A 17,251-nucleotide genomic window follows, 5' to 3' on the forward strand; every position below is an offset into this window, starting at 1 on the left:
TACACAAGGGGGGACCGTGTTGCCAGCAACCGCGCCCGGCCGCATTTGTCTTCCTGGTGTCGATGTTTGCACGCTCCATCTAGGTACCCATTTATGGCTGAGTTAACCTGGGTGAGGCCCAGCACCGGTGTCAGATAATCGCCTCTGATGTAAGCCGTGGATTTGCCGCGGGAATCAAACTCGTGCCTGCTGGGTTCACGGCTCAGTTCACTGTTTACTGACCAACCTGGTGAAGAATGGTGAAATAACCCCCACGATCGACAAGGTGTGGGGAGGCCCTCATCCAGCAGTGGATTTATAAAAAAAGGCTGTCCATGTACAGTATTAGACAGGAACAGTGATGGTGGTGCCAGCATTGGGTTGAAGATGGCTTTTATCATCAGGGGAGGCTCATCTGTTACATGTCTGGTTTATAATTAGGCAGCAGCGTGAATGACCGTGCTGAATAGTTGTGTCATATTGAAAGCTGCCTCCTTTGGTAGCCAAGACGTGGACCAACCGAAATTTGGCTGAACGCTCTGCTAGGCTGGTATGGAAGATGTCTTACTGGAATAAGGACAATCATATGCTGTGTCGAATTAATTTCCGGCACAAAATCCCAGGCTGTTTTAGCTGAAATTAAGCGCTGGACTTGGAGTCAATTTAAAATTTCCCAGCGTCACCGGAAGGTTGTCATAGTTTTTTGATAACTGTCCAACAACATGAGCGTTGTGTGGACGACGTGGCAGACCTCACGATTCACTTGTGGAATAAGTTTGCCTGCTGACGTAAGTTATCTGCGCATTGGACCACACTAAAAAAAATAGCAATGCGTCATGCAGCTACATTCACAACATAGCTTTAGATGGAATAAACAGGCAATTCCACTTTCTAAATTTGGAAATTGTTATTGTAGCATTATATTTATAGCACTCAAATACTCACACAGTACACCAAATGAATAAGAATTTGGAGTATTTTTCTTCAAATTTTTTACATTTAATGTCGTGGTCTAAAATATCATCAGCCATGGATCCATCTATGACTGGGTGAAGGCAACTCCGAGACGTCGCCTTCACTCACGGTGCGGCGATGTCACAACACCGGTGATGTCACAACACCGGCAATGTCACAACACCGGCAATGTCAATGTCACAACACCGGCAATGTCACAACACCGGTGATGTCACAACACCGGTGATGTCACAACACCGGCGATGTCACAACATAGGCAATGTCACAACACCGGCAATGTCACAACACCGGCAATGTCACAACACCGGTGATGTCACAACACCGGCAATGTCACAACACCGGTGATGTCACAACACCGGCAATGTCACAACACAGGCGATGTCACAACACCGGTGATGTCACAACACCGGCAATGTCACAACACCGGTGATGTCACAACACCGGCAATGTCACAACACCGGTGATGTCACAACACCGGCAATGTCACAACACAGGCGATGTCACAACACCGGTGATGTCACAACACCGGCAATGTCACAACACCGGCAATGTCACCACACCGGCAATGTCACAACACCGGCGATGTCACAACACCGGTGATGTCACAACACCGGCAATGTCACAACACAGGCGATGTCACAACACCGGTGATGTCACAACACCGGCAATGTCACAACACCGGCAATGTCACCACACCGGCAATGTCACAACACCGGCGATGTCACAACACCGGTGATGTCACAACACCGGCAATGTCACAACACAGGCGATGTCACAACACCGGTGATGTCACAACACCGGCAATGTCACAACACCGGCAATGTCACCACACCGGCAATGTCACAACACCGGCGATGTCACAACAGCGGTGATGTCACAACACCGGTGATGTCACAACACCGGCAATGTCACAACACAGGCAATGTCACAACACCGGCAATGTCACAACAGCGGTGATGTCACAACACCGGCAATGCCATTTGTATTGCATTACTCCTTAGTGGAGGTTGCAAAGCTGTCATGCCTAACACATCATCCCAATATATTTTCAAAAGGGACTCGATTTTAATGCAGACGCAACATCTGGCCTTATCTTCCTGAAGAGGAAACTGTACAGTGCTTTTGTATTTATACAATCCTTACCCTACGCTTTGATAAAAATCTAATTATTTAACATCCTTCCTGGATTAAGTAAAATAAGACCACCTGGCACTCGTCCAACTTCAAATTGGAAATAAAGAGAAATGTGTTTTCAGCGGAAAAGCTTTAGAATCATGCACAGATGTTTGTTGATACAATGCTATGGCCCTTTAAATAAGCACAGGCTGGAAATCTACATATAAAGAGTCATTCGTAGGCACAATCACACATCGGCAGACTTCTGTGTGGTGAATATGATTGTCAACGTGTGCGATCGGCTTCGTTTGAAAAAGCGGGTTGCATAATGGGGAAATGCACCTACTGCATCTGCCATCACGTAGAACTCAATTAAAATCGCATTGCAATAATGCCACTTTTGTCACAAAAAATTTTAGACGTTTAATTTTACAAACCGCAAATGATTGCAGATGCAATGCGTTTGTGTGCTCCCTGTATAAAATATTGTTTAGCCTCTGTGCAAAGTGGAGAATATGCAGGTGAAACCGCACGTCATTTCAAATGCGATTGCCTAATGATGGGATATTACTGACTGAGCTGCGCTATTGAGCTATTACTTACTGAGCTGCTATTGCCTATTGAGCTGTCTTTACCTATTGAGCTGTTTCATATAGCTCTGCCTTACCATTCAGCTTCTATTACCGATGGAGCTGCGATTGCCAATTGAGCTGCGATTGCCTTTTGAGCTGCTATTGTTTATTGCGTTTTAATTGCCTATTGAGCTGATATTGCCGATTGAGCTCATATTGCTGATTGAGCTATTGCCTATTGATCTGCTATTGCCTATTGAGCTGCTATTGCCGATTCAGCTGACATTGCCGATTAAGCTAATATTGCCGATTGAGCTGATATTGCCTATTGATCTGCTATTGCCTATTGAGCTGCTATTGCCTATTGATCTGCTATTGCCTATTGAGCTGATATTGCTTATTGAGCTGCTTTTGCTTACTGAGCTGATATTACCTCCAAGTGTGGAGCTCAAAGCCCGAACAGTTCTCCTGACACTTCATGCACGGCTGATGAGCAGGCCCTCCAGACAGGGCCATCTGTAACAACAGAGTTTCAACATCATCATCACCACCATCACAATCATCATCACCATCATCATCACCATCATCACCATCATCATCACCATCATCATCACCATCATCATCACCATCATCACCATCATCACAATCATCACAATCATCACCATCATCACCATCATTACCATCATCAGCGTCTCCAATAATGACGACAACGAGCAACCCTATATCAATCCACCGCTGGATTAGGACCTCCCCAGGCCGTGCAGGTCACGGCCTGGGGAATGGGTGAAGGCAGTGTGGGGGGTGTCAGGGCTGATTCAGGTTTTGCCACTGATGTTAGCCATGGCTGGGGATCGAACTCGGGTGGCTGAGTTCAGAGCACAGGGCACTAATGACCGTACAACCGTTACCACCGCCGCAATATTCAAATGGTTCAATCAAAAGACGAAGTCTATGTTGCCAGACCAGATATTGGTACCACCTAAGGGAGCATTTATATGGCAAACCCAACTCATTTCAAATGGCTATCGCACAATTCACTGTTATGGGCCACATAAAGAAAGGGGCCGTCCATAAATGACGTCACGCGATTTTGGACGATTTTTGACCCCCCCCCCCACCTTCGTCACACGGCGTCACAGAAAGTCAGACCCCCCTCAAATATGACGTCACAAAGCTCTGCCCCCCCCCCCCCCCCGATGCTTCAAATCGCTTTAAACTATTGTCATTGTAGTGCGTATTTAATGAGGCGCTGCACTCTGATGTTGTAGGATAAAACATTTACTAAAAAGTCTATGTAATTAAGTAGAACGTGTTGTTTATCTTTATTAAAGTTGAGCATTTGATGTGACGTCACATTTCTCAACCCCCTCCCCTCGTCACACATCGTCACAAATATCTGACACCCCCCCTCCCCCTAGGTGCGTGACGTCATTTATGGACAGCCCCAATTAGAGCCACTAAAGTTACGCAACCTCAGGTGATACCAATAAGTGGAATACCTGGTCTGGGTTAAAAGATTCGCCTTCATTGATTCATTAACAACAATTAGTCCATGAGCAAGCGGAGACATTGGTACCACCGAAGGTGGCAGAGCTTTTGAAGTTAACATTGTTACAAATCACAATTCCATTCAGCATTTTTGCAGAACCTTGGTCAACCTACTGCTGGATTAAAAGCTCCACGTGTCGTGGTGGCTCTTCGACTGGCTTTTCACACCGCTGGGTCAGCGAAGGCCGGGCAAAGGGGGATGCCCAGAACCGATTCAAGTAATCCCTCGTGACTGATTGATGTTAGCCGATGTTGGGGAAACAAACTGAGGTGTCAAAGCAAAATGCGCTAAGTGCTGCACCACCACTCCACCCCCAATGTCGTTTTCTATGGCCATCAAAAGTAAAATACTGTCCAGTGAATATGATAATGCCTACTAGAATCACCCAGGAATGTCCTTAAGGCTCGTGACGTCACTCCACGTCGACCATCCCCCCTCATTAATATTCATGAGCAGGTGACGTCCTCCAAATGGACACGCCCCCCCACCCCTCATTCATCATCATGAGCGGGTGACGTCACTAAATATGGAGTACTCCCCCCCCCTCATTAATATTAATTAGCGGGCGACGTCACTCCACATGGGGGGGCGAGGCGCCTCCCCCCTCCTCCTCGGCGTTAACTTACAACCCTCACTACAAAGGCAGAACCCTCACGTCACGTGATCTCTGTAACGCTGTTGAGACATCAAAGTAAAAAGGACGTCGTGGTGAACAAGGGATTATAACCTTAAAATGAAATAGGTCTGTGTCACCGCGCCCTTACAAACTGCACACGAATTAATGCAATGAATATATCACGTGGCGTTCTGCTTTTCGTTTGCAAGTTTCAGATTTACTGCAATACGCCCGTCCTTGGACGGGTAAAAGGCTAGTAATGTAATGGTTAACCCATCAAAATGTCATCATGGGCCATAGACCTTACAACAAACATCTAGATAAATAAATACATCACTATCCACGTCGGGTGGTAACAACGCGTGAGATGCTTGGACTCAACCGAGAGATAACATAGTTCATTATTCACGTTGTACGTTACTTTTTAGACAATGATCTCTTTCTTATTTTTATTGTTACACCCCAAAGCCAATTTAACTATCTCCAAAACGACGAACGCCATTAGCACTGCCAACATAGAGTCAAGATTGCTGCCGACATGATCACCATCATCAGCATCATCGTTACACTTATAGGGGGTTTGTAATGTTGAAATAAGACACGTGCTGTCATTTAACCATCACATGCATGTAAACCAATGAGCATAGCATGGAATTTATGCTGTTATGAATGCAAACATGTAACATAAAGTATTATTACTGTGCGTTACAGGAAGTAGTATTACACTGTGTAACAAAAACAAATTTGTCCCTGGGTAGTAAGTGTTATTTGCTAATTGCTTATGCCTCAAGAGTACAGAAAATGGCTATTATTTCCCAAAAACTTTGCTTTTGTGACCAGGACAGTGATATTTTGGAATTTACCTATTTTCAATAAGAAAACGTGGCGTGCATTTGTGTCATTCCTTCACATAAAGCCCTGGTCACAAAAGCAAAGTTTGTGGGCAATAATAGCAATTTTCTATACTTTTTAGGCATAAGCAATTAAAAAGTAACACTTAGTACCCATGTATAAAAATCGTGTTTCTTAGTGTAATTACGACGCTTTACGATCTCGGCAGTGCTGTTAAAGATGACTCGGACAAAACTGCAGCAAGGCAACACTGCACATAAGGTGTGCACAATGCAAGTAACCTGCTTCAAAACACGAACACTGTACTGCTGTAAATGAGAGCCATAACTTTGGTGAACACACATCGTATGAAATGTAAATTACAAACCAACCGTAATGTAAGGCATTACAAACACATGGTAACTTACTACAGCATTAACATAGTATCACTCAGCATCATCACTCGTTAAAACAACACGGATCTTGTTCCTTCTTAACACATAGATGTCATTAGCACTCATACCTTGTGCATTTGAGACTCTAGCTCCATTGGAACGTGAATACAAACGGTAGCTGATGAATGAATTCAACATAAGCTGTGGCACAGCTCTGGAAAAATCAGGGTCTCTTTACTGACAGGCCACACTACTTGACACAAGGAACAGACGCGCAGAGCCGAGAAGGGTTGTTGGAACTTTTGTTAGGCGAGTAAAGACTGAGCCACACTTTGTGCTGCTGCCGCTGCTGGCGAGGTTGCTGCAGGAATGAGATGTCAGTTCGGGTCCCCCACTCCTCACAGTCTTGTGCTGCCTCTGTTCTCAGAGCGAATGGGGCTGACCAGCGCTAACTGTGGGAGTGGTTTCCCGTTTGCAAGAGGGGCAGCCCATTGCGAGAGTTGGGCCACGTTCAACAACGAGCGAACGAATGAATGTGATTCATTGCCTGATTATCCTCGTAGCAAAAGTAGCTACACATGTAGCTACGGGCCCCGCACTTTCAAGGGCCCCGCGCTAAACGCTTTCAAGCTATCAATTCCGGTTCAGCGATTGTGCACTTGCTCTATTACTATAGTACTATACTGCCTCCAACTTTAATGAACGACTGGGTGTTTAAGGTTAGCGATTTGTCGTATTATATGGCTGTGTAGCAAATGAAAAAATACAATTACTTTACTATGCAAGTAAAAAAAATTGTGTTTTAATATTTACGTGTTATTTTTATTTAGGGCCCCTTTATAACATCATATGCTACAGGCTCTGCACTAGCTTAATCCGGCACTGATGTGAGTCATGAAATATTTCACTCAGTTCGTGTTGGGAGTTGGAATTCAAGTGCTTAAATTAATGGGTATGTGGGTATTACGTTTTCTGTGTGTGTGTATTTTTTTACAATGTTATGTAGCCCTTAAATGATTCATTTATAATTATGCATTCCACTCATTCTCAATCCACCAATGAATGAAGGCCAATCCATGCCATGTCGTCTATGGGTTTTTTCTTCACGTGCCATACTTCACCCCTGATGCTAGCCGTGGCAGGGAATCAAACTCAGGTGGACAGTCCTCAGTTTGTTTCTGCACATAAAGATACAATATCATTTAGTCCTTCAACCTGAGTTTAACTAAGACACCTCTGAGTGAGGCTTGCTTAAATTGCCCATTGTGCTGGAAAATTATTTATATCTATATTATCCGTAACATTATCTCCTGGATTATATTTAGTTACGGCTTAGCAAGCAACGTTTTAAATATTTTTTTACTGTTTTATTTACCAGGTAAAGTGAACTGAGCTCTTATCTCTTTTTCAGAGACGATCCAGCAAACACAATATCGCTCATCTAAGTGGCTTATATGATCACATGTACGAATTTTAAGTAGCTGAATAATCTGGACGCATGATTCTAAATATGCAGAGCAAAACCGGAGGAACCTGTAGAAAAATTCATACAGCCACCACGGAGAGAGAGAGAGATCACACGAACTCAAAATATACAACAGGCCTCGTCAGGGTCGGGATCGAACGCATGCCCTCCTTCGTACCAGGCAATGGTGACAACTCATAGCTCCTCGAACGTTATTGGTCATGAGATCTGTGTGTGTAAGTGCGTGCGCTGTGGGTGGAGCGGTAGTGTAGCGATCAACGCGTTGCGCTACAAACCCGGCGACCCGAGTTCGATTCCCGCTCACGGCCAACACCAGTGACGATTACCTGAACCGGTCCTGGGCCTCCCCGAGGTTGACTCAGCCTCAAATGAGTACCTGGTGACTGTGTGTAGTAAGCATCGCCCACCCCCTGGTGTGCCGTGTTGGCTTTCATAGGAGCTCGCTAAGAAGCACTTGCCCCAACAGTCTGTTAAGGCTATGCGGGTGAACTTTTCTTTGTCTTTGCCGTGGCCCCTAGCTGAATTGTGGATATGCTTTAAACAATACACGTGCAGCCCCGAGTGAATCCATTGTCGGATAAAGGGCTCTCCAAGTCATGCGGGGTCGTTTGGGAGGATTCCCCCCCACCCCCCACCATACTTCACCACGATGGCCGGTGCAAGTTAATTCAAGTGAGGAGCATAGCAGTCGGACCATTAAAGGACTGCGCATGACAATGGATTTTTCCCACACTGCCCTCTACAACACACAACGAAGTCCCCCAAACCGCGCACGAACAGGTGACGAACCTGCTTAGCTTGCGAGATCTGACGAGATTGATGAATTGGATAAAAAACAACGTTAACATACTACAACTCACAAGGAATACTAGATCGGTTAATTAGTGATGAAAAGGCGGCTGTGCAGAATATTAAAATGCCAATATTTAGGAAAGCATCGGGGAGCCTCAAGACTCTTTTAGGGCCGTTTTGCATCAGGAATGTTGTCCAATTCTGTTTTTAGTGTGCGATGTGTCGGATGCAATTATAAAACACATTAGCAAACAGAGAAACCCCCATACGAGTGACACTCAGTACTGCTACATCACCTGGCCACCCATCCACCCCGCCCCTACTACTACCTGGCAATCCTCGGTTGCCACCCGTTAAAGTAATAACGAGAAAAAAGTTCAACAGTCTTCAATGACACTTGCCTTAAAAAAAACTTAAATTACAAGCAATGGCTCATTAATAGGCTACAGAAATCGCGTTCATGAGAGTTGGAGCCTGCCCTTAACACCATGGGGTCTGATGATAATTAAAACAACTTTTTTCCCTATAAGAGCAGTTTTTACATACTGTATGCCTGTAAATAATTATCTGATAGCTATTAAAAAACAAACCCCTTAACAATCATCATGAGCGGGTGACGTATTAATACGCATTTGTATTAATAGTAAAATTATGAAATATTGATGTCACGTCATATTGCATTGTGGGAAGGTTTGTTCCACCTGGCAATGCATTCCAGGGCCCGGTTACCATTTCAAGTGAAGGAATTTCTATAAATGTGTCTTTATAAAGAACGAAACAGGTGGACTTCTCCACTAATCTGGCTGTCGTCTGATGAAGCTAGTTGTAATTACTGGCGAAACGTCGTACTCGAATTGTAAATGTTATGGCTTGGCTCTCCAACACACCGGTGTGCTCTACTCAAGGCCGTACCCATGGAGTCAACATTTGGGGGGACCAAATCTTCCAGGGTGTCTGGGGGTCCCAACCCAGAAAAATATCTAAATTTGAAAACGGATTTCCTGTTTAAAATATTTTAAAAATCACTAACCATATGGGATGGACTTTTCTTTTTACAATGTCTAATAGTGTATTGTATTATATTGCTCTGTTTTTACTGTTTTGCCATTTCTTGTTTCATTGTATGTAATGGCAGAGATTGGGGATTAATAAAGTACATCCATAACCACAATCTTATAAACATAAATCTATGCATTGATTTATATGAAGACAAGTTCAGATATTGTGGCCAAGGTTTAGCAAATTGTTGTCTTTATTTACATAGCACAGCAATTATTTTTATAGCAATATATTGGGGGGGGGGGGCATTTTGAGCATATTTGAATATTGGGAGGGATGTGTCCCCCACCCAATATATATTATAATTACGGCCTTGGCTGTACTAGTGACGAATTGGCATGTTCTGTTTACGTGACAACCCCTACTAGTTGGCTGTGTCGGGTGGTGGCGGGTTTAATGACAGATTTATATATTTACGCGATCTAACCCAAAAAATCCCCTCTATTATGGATGATATTGGCCGCGAAAGTCTACAACGTGTTTTAAACTGAAGAAGAGGAGCCTGAGAAAGAACATTTGGGGTACAATTCTGAAACCAAAATCAATAAAATAAAACGAAAAACGCATATAATAGCCAGGCTCGTCTTCTTATTTGTTATACCGGGACACATTTAGGCTGATAGAGTTCATTGCCTACCGCAGGAGAGCCTCGATAATTTTTTAGTTGTCGTACAAAAGGAACTTTGTTGTCTTCAAATGAAACAAAGCTTTAATATGAACCATTGCTGAATTCTCAATCCTGCTATGTATTCCTGCTGTATTATATGCAGTATTTTACAAATACGTTGCTTTGCTTGTATGTAAGTTGAACTTCTTTCCCATCGTACGTAGCCTACCGTGCGAATGGGAGGTGCAGTTTGCAAGTGGACAATCCGCCGCACGAGATGTTCTGAGTGCCAAAGCTTTTGTGACTGCAGGAATTAATATTCTTTTGGTCTTTCGGTAAAGTCACGTAGATAGGTTCAAAGATATGAAAATAAAATTTTAAAAAACTACGACGTTTCGATCACAACACAAGCGATCGTCATCCTGATGACTTCATTTTTTATATCTTTGAACCTATCTACGTGGCTTTACCGAAAGAACCCAAAGAATAAGTAATGCTAATTTAAAGCTTTCGTGACTGCAGGGATTCATATTCTAAAGTCACGTAGAATGGAAACAATAATATATTTTATTATTATTTTATTGTTTCCCTTCTACGTGACTTTACCGAAAGAACAAAGAATATATGTAATGCTGTACTTTGAAATGTCTGCTGGCTGTGTAGGTGGTTCAACACTGCCCCCGGGTGTTGATGAGTGGTAGTGACAAGCACTGAACTTCAGTACGCCTCAGAAGGAAAACAATGATGTAGAATCGCATACTTCAGCATTTTTCTTGCTGTGGTTGTTCCACCTGATGAAGATTGCTTGTGTTGCGATCGAAACGTCGTGATTTGTTTTATTTTATTTCTACCGACGTGACTTTACCGAAAGAACCAAAGAGTAATGATAGACTAGACCAGGGGTCTGAAACATTTGAAAGAAGAAGAGCCATCATTCTGTTTTATGTCTTTGACCAAAATAGTTCGAGAGCGGCATCTCACACACACACCCCCCGCATCACACACACAGAGCCGCATCTCACACAAAGCTACTTGTACACAAACACAGCAGGTATACAGCAAACTACAAATTCTGACTTAATAAACAAAGTAGGTGATGGAGCTGCATTGATTTAATTCCTCCCCCCCCCCCTTAGTTATACATTTTGTTGTCACCAAGACAGTGACCCGTTCCCCTGCCATATTTAATAAATTATCGTTTCGTGAGATTGTTTGAGATTTACGTTTTTTTTCATTTGTATTTGTTTAAAAACGCTCTGCCCGCAAGGGGGCAGCCAAAGAGCCGCGAGGGGCGTGGGGAAGAAACCAAAGACTTATTCATTGTTTTTTTCGGTAAGGTCATGTATGTAGAAATACAATAAAATTATATTTAAAAAAACAATCACGACGTTTCGATCACAACGCAAGCGATCTTCATCAGGTGTCAAGAACAAATCACGGAGGTAAATACAACAAAAAGATGAGAGACGATAATTCAACAAACTTGAAAAAACATTATGTGAAGCACATCCAGTCAGGCCAACAACACAGACACTTCCTGGCGGACCACGAATTTCAGAAGAGTGTTATTAAGAAACCAACGAGCCACCGCAATCCAGTTCCAGAGACGCAGCTTTGCCGAATCCTGAACGAGACCAATGCTTTCAAGAAGGCAGTAACAACAACAACAACAGCAGTCAGCAGGGTTTAATCTCATCCGGGGGGAGAGTCCGTAGCGCTGTTCCGAGAATTGTTTTGCCATCTATCCCCTAATTTTACAAATCTGTTCTTAGGATTATAGGAATATTGGGAATAATAATATAGTATTATAGATATGCCGGGTTTTTTTCCCTCTCTCCCTCTCTCTACTCTAGTGGTAGATTTAGTGTCTCACGCCGATTTGCCGGACTCAAAAAGTCCAGCCAAGCTACACGTTCTGGAAAATATCGAGTGAGAAATTAAGCCCTAACAGGAAGTAAATTAAAAACTTAGCTTCGTAGGTTTCCCCCCCATCCCCCCCCACTTTTTTTCTGGCAACAAAAAAACCTTTTTACAAGGAATCATGTCTGCATTAACCACAATACTTGTGGCCAGAATACAAAACAAAAAACATACTCTGATAATATATGCATTGTCTTTGAAACTGATTGGTCCGCACCAGAGACAGCTTTCTTTTGAGCCTCGTCTCAAACGGTGTTAGACCAGAGGACGCCAAAAGGCGCACATACGGTATCCGTGTAGCCACGTAGAGGTACGCATATACATATTGCGTGCAAGCCTCTATGACTTCTGGATCAGTGTTTTGTCAGCAGAATTTGTTTAAATAGGCAAATTCCAGACCGGTTTTAACTGCATGAAGGGTGTGGGACTACGGCCACAGGCGTGGCCTGGACTGCGCCTTGAATCTAGCACCCTGAGTTCGAATCCCTCTCCCCAAGGCGAACGGACATCAGTGAGTGAGTGGTATCTGAACCTGTCCTCGTTCCCTCCGCCACCCACCCACCGCTTCACCAACTCGTACTGACCAGCATGGTGAAGTATGGTCAAACAAACCCCCAAAACCACCATGGCTTGGGGAGGCCTTCATCCAGCAGTGGATTTGATAAAAGTGCTCAATATTGTTTGTTATTATTACAATTGTATAGTTAATTTAGTGGATTCCCATGAATTGGAAGAAAGGTTTAGTAAAAGTAGATATTAATGAATGTATTGGAAATATGCCAAGGATACATTGTTGCCATGTATGCTAAAGTACATGATTGGTATGTAAAGATTAGATCTCAACGTTTTACTTTAGCTTTGAGCGTTATATTGTTTGACTAAGCTTTTATTACCACCCATTGTGTGGGTTATTGACTGGAGCACAAAATGTTTTATAGCTATAGAGCCCTGATTATTAAGTCCTTATTTGAAAAGATAACATTTTGGGCATTGCACCACCACATTGTTGTTTTTCAAAGTCTCATTAAAACTGTGTGGTGGATGGATGCGACGGTGAGCCAACACGTGGTTCTTTACAAGATCAAGCCTTTAAATCTGACAAATAGTAGAGGAACGGCACATTCTTTCTGGGCTGGCTTCAAATCATAAAATAAAACCCACCGGCGTTCTCATGGCACTAAAAGTCTGACCTTGTGCGGGCCCCAGTCTCTGTGTCGTCTTATTGTGCCGAGTGCGTGTGAACCTAGGGTGTATTTCAGGCGGTGGAGTTAAAAAGCGCCCTTTGTGGCTCATGTCTTCTCCTCTCTCCACTTTAAATAACCCGCCAATATTTGCCAAGGCATCACTCCCCCCCCACCCCCCCGCAGTGTTTCTCTCGCACTGTATACTTCTGATAGGTCTCCTTGTTGTTTTCTATGAGACTGGTCATGCCCCTGCTGCTGGTGCACCAACCGGCTTTTGCTATGTCATGATAACATTCATTCGTGTGAGACGGTGCGTTAGCGTCCAGGCTGGCCATATTTCTTCAGCATCAGTAATTGCGTATCCTTCCAGCAGACACGGTGCTTAATTTCCGGCAGAATAGTCCGTCCAGAAGGCTGTTGCGGGAGTGAGTACTTTGGTATGACACATCCATCTCGCCTTGTTTTGCCTTCATTGTACAATGATAGAGAATTGCAATATCGTGGATAGGCGGTACTTGTACTATGGTGATAGTCCTGCCTTAAGCTGATAATATCTTCTCCAAGCCGGCTTAGCAACAGTCTTGGATTTCTTTATTGATAGATCAAGCATTCGACGGATATATAGTAAAGTAATATTTTCAGAAATTGCCTTCTTTCAAAGGACGAATATAAAGCTTGGGTGATTGTTGCAGTTGTAATTGGGTACCTTGATGTCCTATTCTCACGACTGCTGAAAACACTGACAACTGGTCAGTCCAATTTGTGCTAATTGGCAAAGTGGCCCACACCCTTACCATGTCATCATCACAATCAGCCACGATCTAGCCACTGTTTAACAAAGGCCTCCCCAAAACTCGACTTAAAACTTTCGTGACTGTTTTCATTATAATTTTTTTTTCTATCTACGTGACTTTACCGAAAGAACCAAAGAAAATGACCTCCCCAAATCGTCTATATACAACGTGGTCCAGATATCTTGTGGCCGCCTATTAATTGACCCCTAACATTTTAAAAAATGCTTTCCTGTTTTCACACCAATTGGTATACAAAAAAAATATTACATTCTAGAGCATTAAATGGAGGTCACAAGACATCCGGACCACCATGTATATGTATAGAAAAGAAGTTAGGCAACCAGAGCTAACTTCTGTGTACAGTCCATCTTTCCAGTGGCGCGGTCATCAGATCCATCTCATGATCTTTTTCCCCCAAAATATTTAAAAGTCGACGCACGAGGCAGTGCGACGTGGGAAAGGCAACACAACTGTAGTGCGGCGTGGTGTTCAAAGGCCTGCGTGAGACGCTCACCCTGCCGCTGTGGCCTTAGAGACATGGGGCGTTAATCTCTACTGGGTGGCGAGATCAATCAGCACGACTTAACGATAAGGATACAGCTTTGCAATTGCTTGCTCACACCGCGGATGCCACTCCATGGAGCCACGCCCGTGGGCGTTTGGCCTCCTCTTCTATGCCGGCCGCGCCATCTGAGGACACGCTGGACTACCCACACTTTACTCCACCACACGCGATCTCTAAATCGACTAATTGCGGTGTAGCCATTCATACAGCCACACCGAGAGATCAAACTGGAAACGTCCGGATTGTAAGTCCGGTGTGCTAACCATTCCACTTGCATCCCAAGATAAGCACGGTAACTTTCCATTTTCACTTCTTGTGAGATGGTAATCTGAATAGGGAAGTTCCCAGACCAATCAGACAGGTTCTTTCTATCCAACACATGACCCAGTTGTTGCCCCATTATTTATTTTTCAAACCTGCCACATGCTGGTACTTGTCAGGTCATTGCAGAGCTGAGAAATTACATAATTAATCGAGCCGTAACCTGCTGTGTCATGCATACTTCCTTTTTTTGTGCGTAGCTGCTGTGCAATATGCGTATGGGGCTGGGGTACTGTATTTTTCGGAGATGTTGCAGTTGCATTTTAATGCAGTTCTAGTGTTTGGAGGGATCTCCTGTTGTGGTAGTTGAAAAAATAAATTAACACGCTTCTTCAATGCTTCCGCCTCTGTCCACCACGACGTATAAATGGGTTCACCACAATTAGTCGATGGGCAGTGCCAACACGGTCTGGTAATGTGTGGACACTGAACTAAACTAAACAATGGGATTTGTTTTTTTACCAGGTCAGGCCCACTGAGCTGCTATGTGGCTCTTTTTCGGAAGCGGCCTAGCTATCACAAGTGATAGCTCAGCGAAGTGGCTTTATCATGTTGACATTGTATAGCAGCTTTTGTGATCGATAAAAAAAACCCCGACTGAAGTGGCAGGTCAGGTCCAGTGTGTTCTTAGTCTATGGTTGTAAGTATGAATTTATTTTTCAGTATCAAAATGACAATGGGGTATCATGAACAGAAGTTGTGAATTTGTGGCATCATTATTGCCAATGCACGATCGTGAATTACCACTTGAAGCGTTTCCCCAGGATTAAACCAAACCGTGTCACGTAGTCTATCCTGATAATCCACAACCGTCCAGTGAAGTGCTTACTCACTACCTTGAGTATTTAAGCATTGACTTTAAAATGCGTACACTCTGCTTCACTTAGAATCGTCCTCAGCCTTACTCTTGAAAAGCCTCGTGTGCATAGATAAAGGAGCAGTTCTGTAATTAACTTGCTCATGTCACTGCTAATTGGATATCCGATTAGCACATTTGGCTACGTACGGTGCGAAAGAAGTTCATCATACATACATACTGCTGGCAGCATGATCTATGGCCTGCCCATTTTCGCTGGCCAAATACATCTTGGAGGAGGTTGGAGTACCCACACTTTACCTCACCACGTGTAACCAGCTGATTGGCCAAATGAGGGGTACCCATTTACACTGCTGGATGAACAGCGGCTGGGGGGGATTTAGGATGTGTTCACTATTTCAACTTCCGTGCCCGGAGTTTGAACCCGATGACTGCTGGACTACAAGTAAAGTGTGCTAACCATTACACCACGTGTATGAACGCCTTATATGTTTCCATTCATGAGAGTCTTTTGGAATGTGATTAAAACTCGCCTTTGGAGCTAAAATTAATTTCCAACTTTACAGTTTGGACAGGGAAGCAAGTCATTTGTTGTTGTTCTCGTTTGGTTGAACCACAACACAGCATGACTATTCACAGTTTCCACTGCCCGTGAGAGACTTAAAAGTTTTAATTGGGGTACAATGTACATCTTGCTCTTCTGCGGCGTCTGGAACGCTCTTCCTTCCGATATTAGGAGGGCACTGAAGCTGGGCGCTTTTAAATATTCATCTAGATTGACAAGTCATTTCTTTAGAACTGCCTTTTGTGTTTAGTTAATCTTCTCCCGCTCCTCCGATTAGCACTATTGGCTGCATACAGTGCGAAAGAAATTCAACATACATACATTCCTTTGGGAGAACATTTTTTAGACATAGACTACTGCGCATTAAATGGTTTAGCAACTATAATGCAAAAATTAAAATCCAATTATGAAATCACTGTTCTATCCTGATTTTCAAGAACAATAATACTAACACTGGCAGTTTGCAATTGCCCCAAGTGTTTAGCCTACTGTATGCATAATTCACAACCCTTTGTCAATCCATTGCTGGTTGAAGGCCTCCACCACACATTGTCCATCATGGGGAGTTTGTTTGACCTCTGTTAGCCATGCTGGTCAGTGTGGGATGAGGTGTGTCCGCGAACCAGTTCAGATGCCACTGATGGTGGCCGGGGACTTCATAGTACAGGGTGGTCGCGATGTCTTGTGACCCCCGTTCAATCCTCTAAAACTTATGTTGCATACCAATGGGTGTGAAAACAGATATGAATAAGCAAAGGGAAAAAATGTCATGGGTCAATAAATTGGGGGTCACAATACATCTGGACCAACCTGTACCAGTGCGCTAACCAATGCAGCACCATTGCGCCCCATTCAGATTATGCTGGAATAAAACATTGTTAGAAAAACAATCCCAACATTCATGGATGTATGGTGCTGCTTTGGCCTATACGTTTGGTGTTATTCATGAAAAATAAAATGTGCCTTTAAAAGTGCAACTCTTATTAAAAGAAAATAAACAATGTCAAGCAACGCGCTTTATTAATATCGATCAAACGAGTGTCTGAATTTAAGTATCTTAAGTTTATAATTTATAGCCATTTGCAAATTTAAGAAAAAAAAGTCAACC

At 43.5% G+C, this 17,251-nt stretch overlaps 1 protein-coding gene across 1 annotated transcript in view; it reads right to left on the minus strand.

Moving 5' to 3' along the window:
* Positions 1-6,612, minus strand: part of LMCD1 (LIM and cysteine rich domains 1) — a 40,472-nt gene extending 33,860 nt beyond the window's left edge. Inside the window, exons 1-2 of the mRNA XM_032966618.2 lie at positions 6,162-6,612; positions 3,076-3,158 (exon numbers count right to left, since the gene is read on the minus strand). Of these exons, the coding sequence (XP_032822509.2) occupies positions 3,076-3,158; positions 6,162-6,188 (110 nt within the window). The 5' untranslated portion in view covers positions 6,189-6,612. The remainder of the gene's footprint in view (positions 1-3,075; positions 3,159-6,161) is intronic.
* Between the last annotated feature and the right edge of the window lie 10,639 nt (positions 6,613-17,251).

The sequence above is a fragment of the Petromyzon marinus genome, chromosome 36, assembly GCF_048934315.1.
Source record: "Petromyzon marinus isolate PM22_M1 ecotype Great Lakes invasive population chromosome 36, UKy_Petmar_22M1.pri1.0, whole genome shotgun sequence".
In the NCBI taxonomy this organism is placed as follows: Eukaryota; Metazoa; Chordata; class Hyperoartia; order Petromyzontiformes; family Petromyzontidae; genus Petromyzon; species Petromyzon marinus.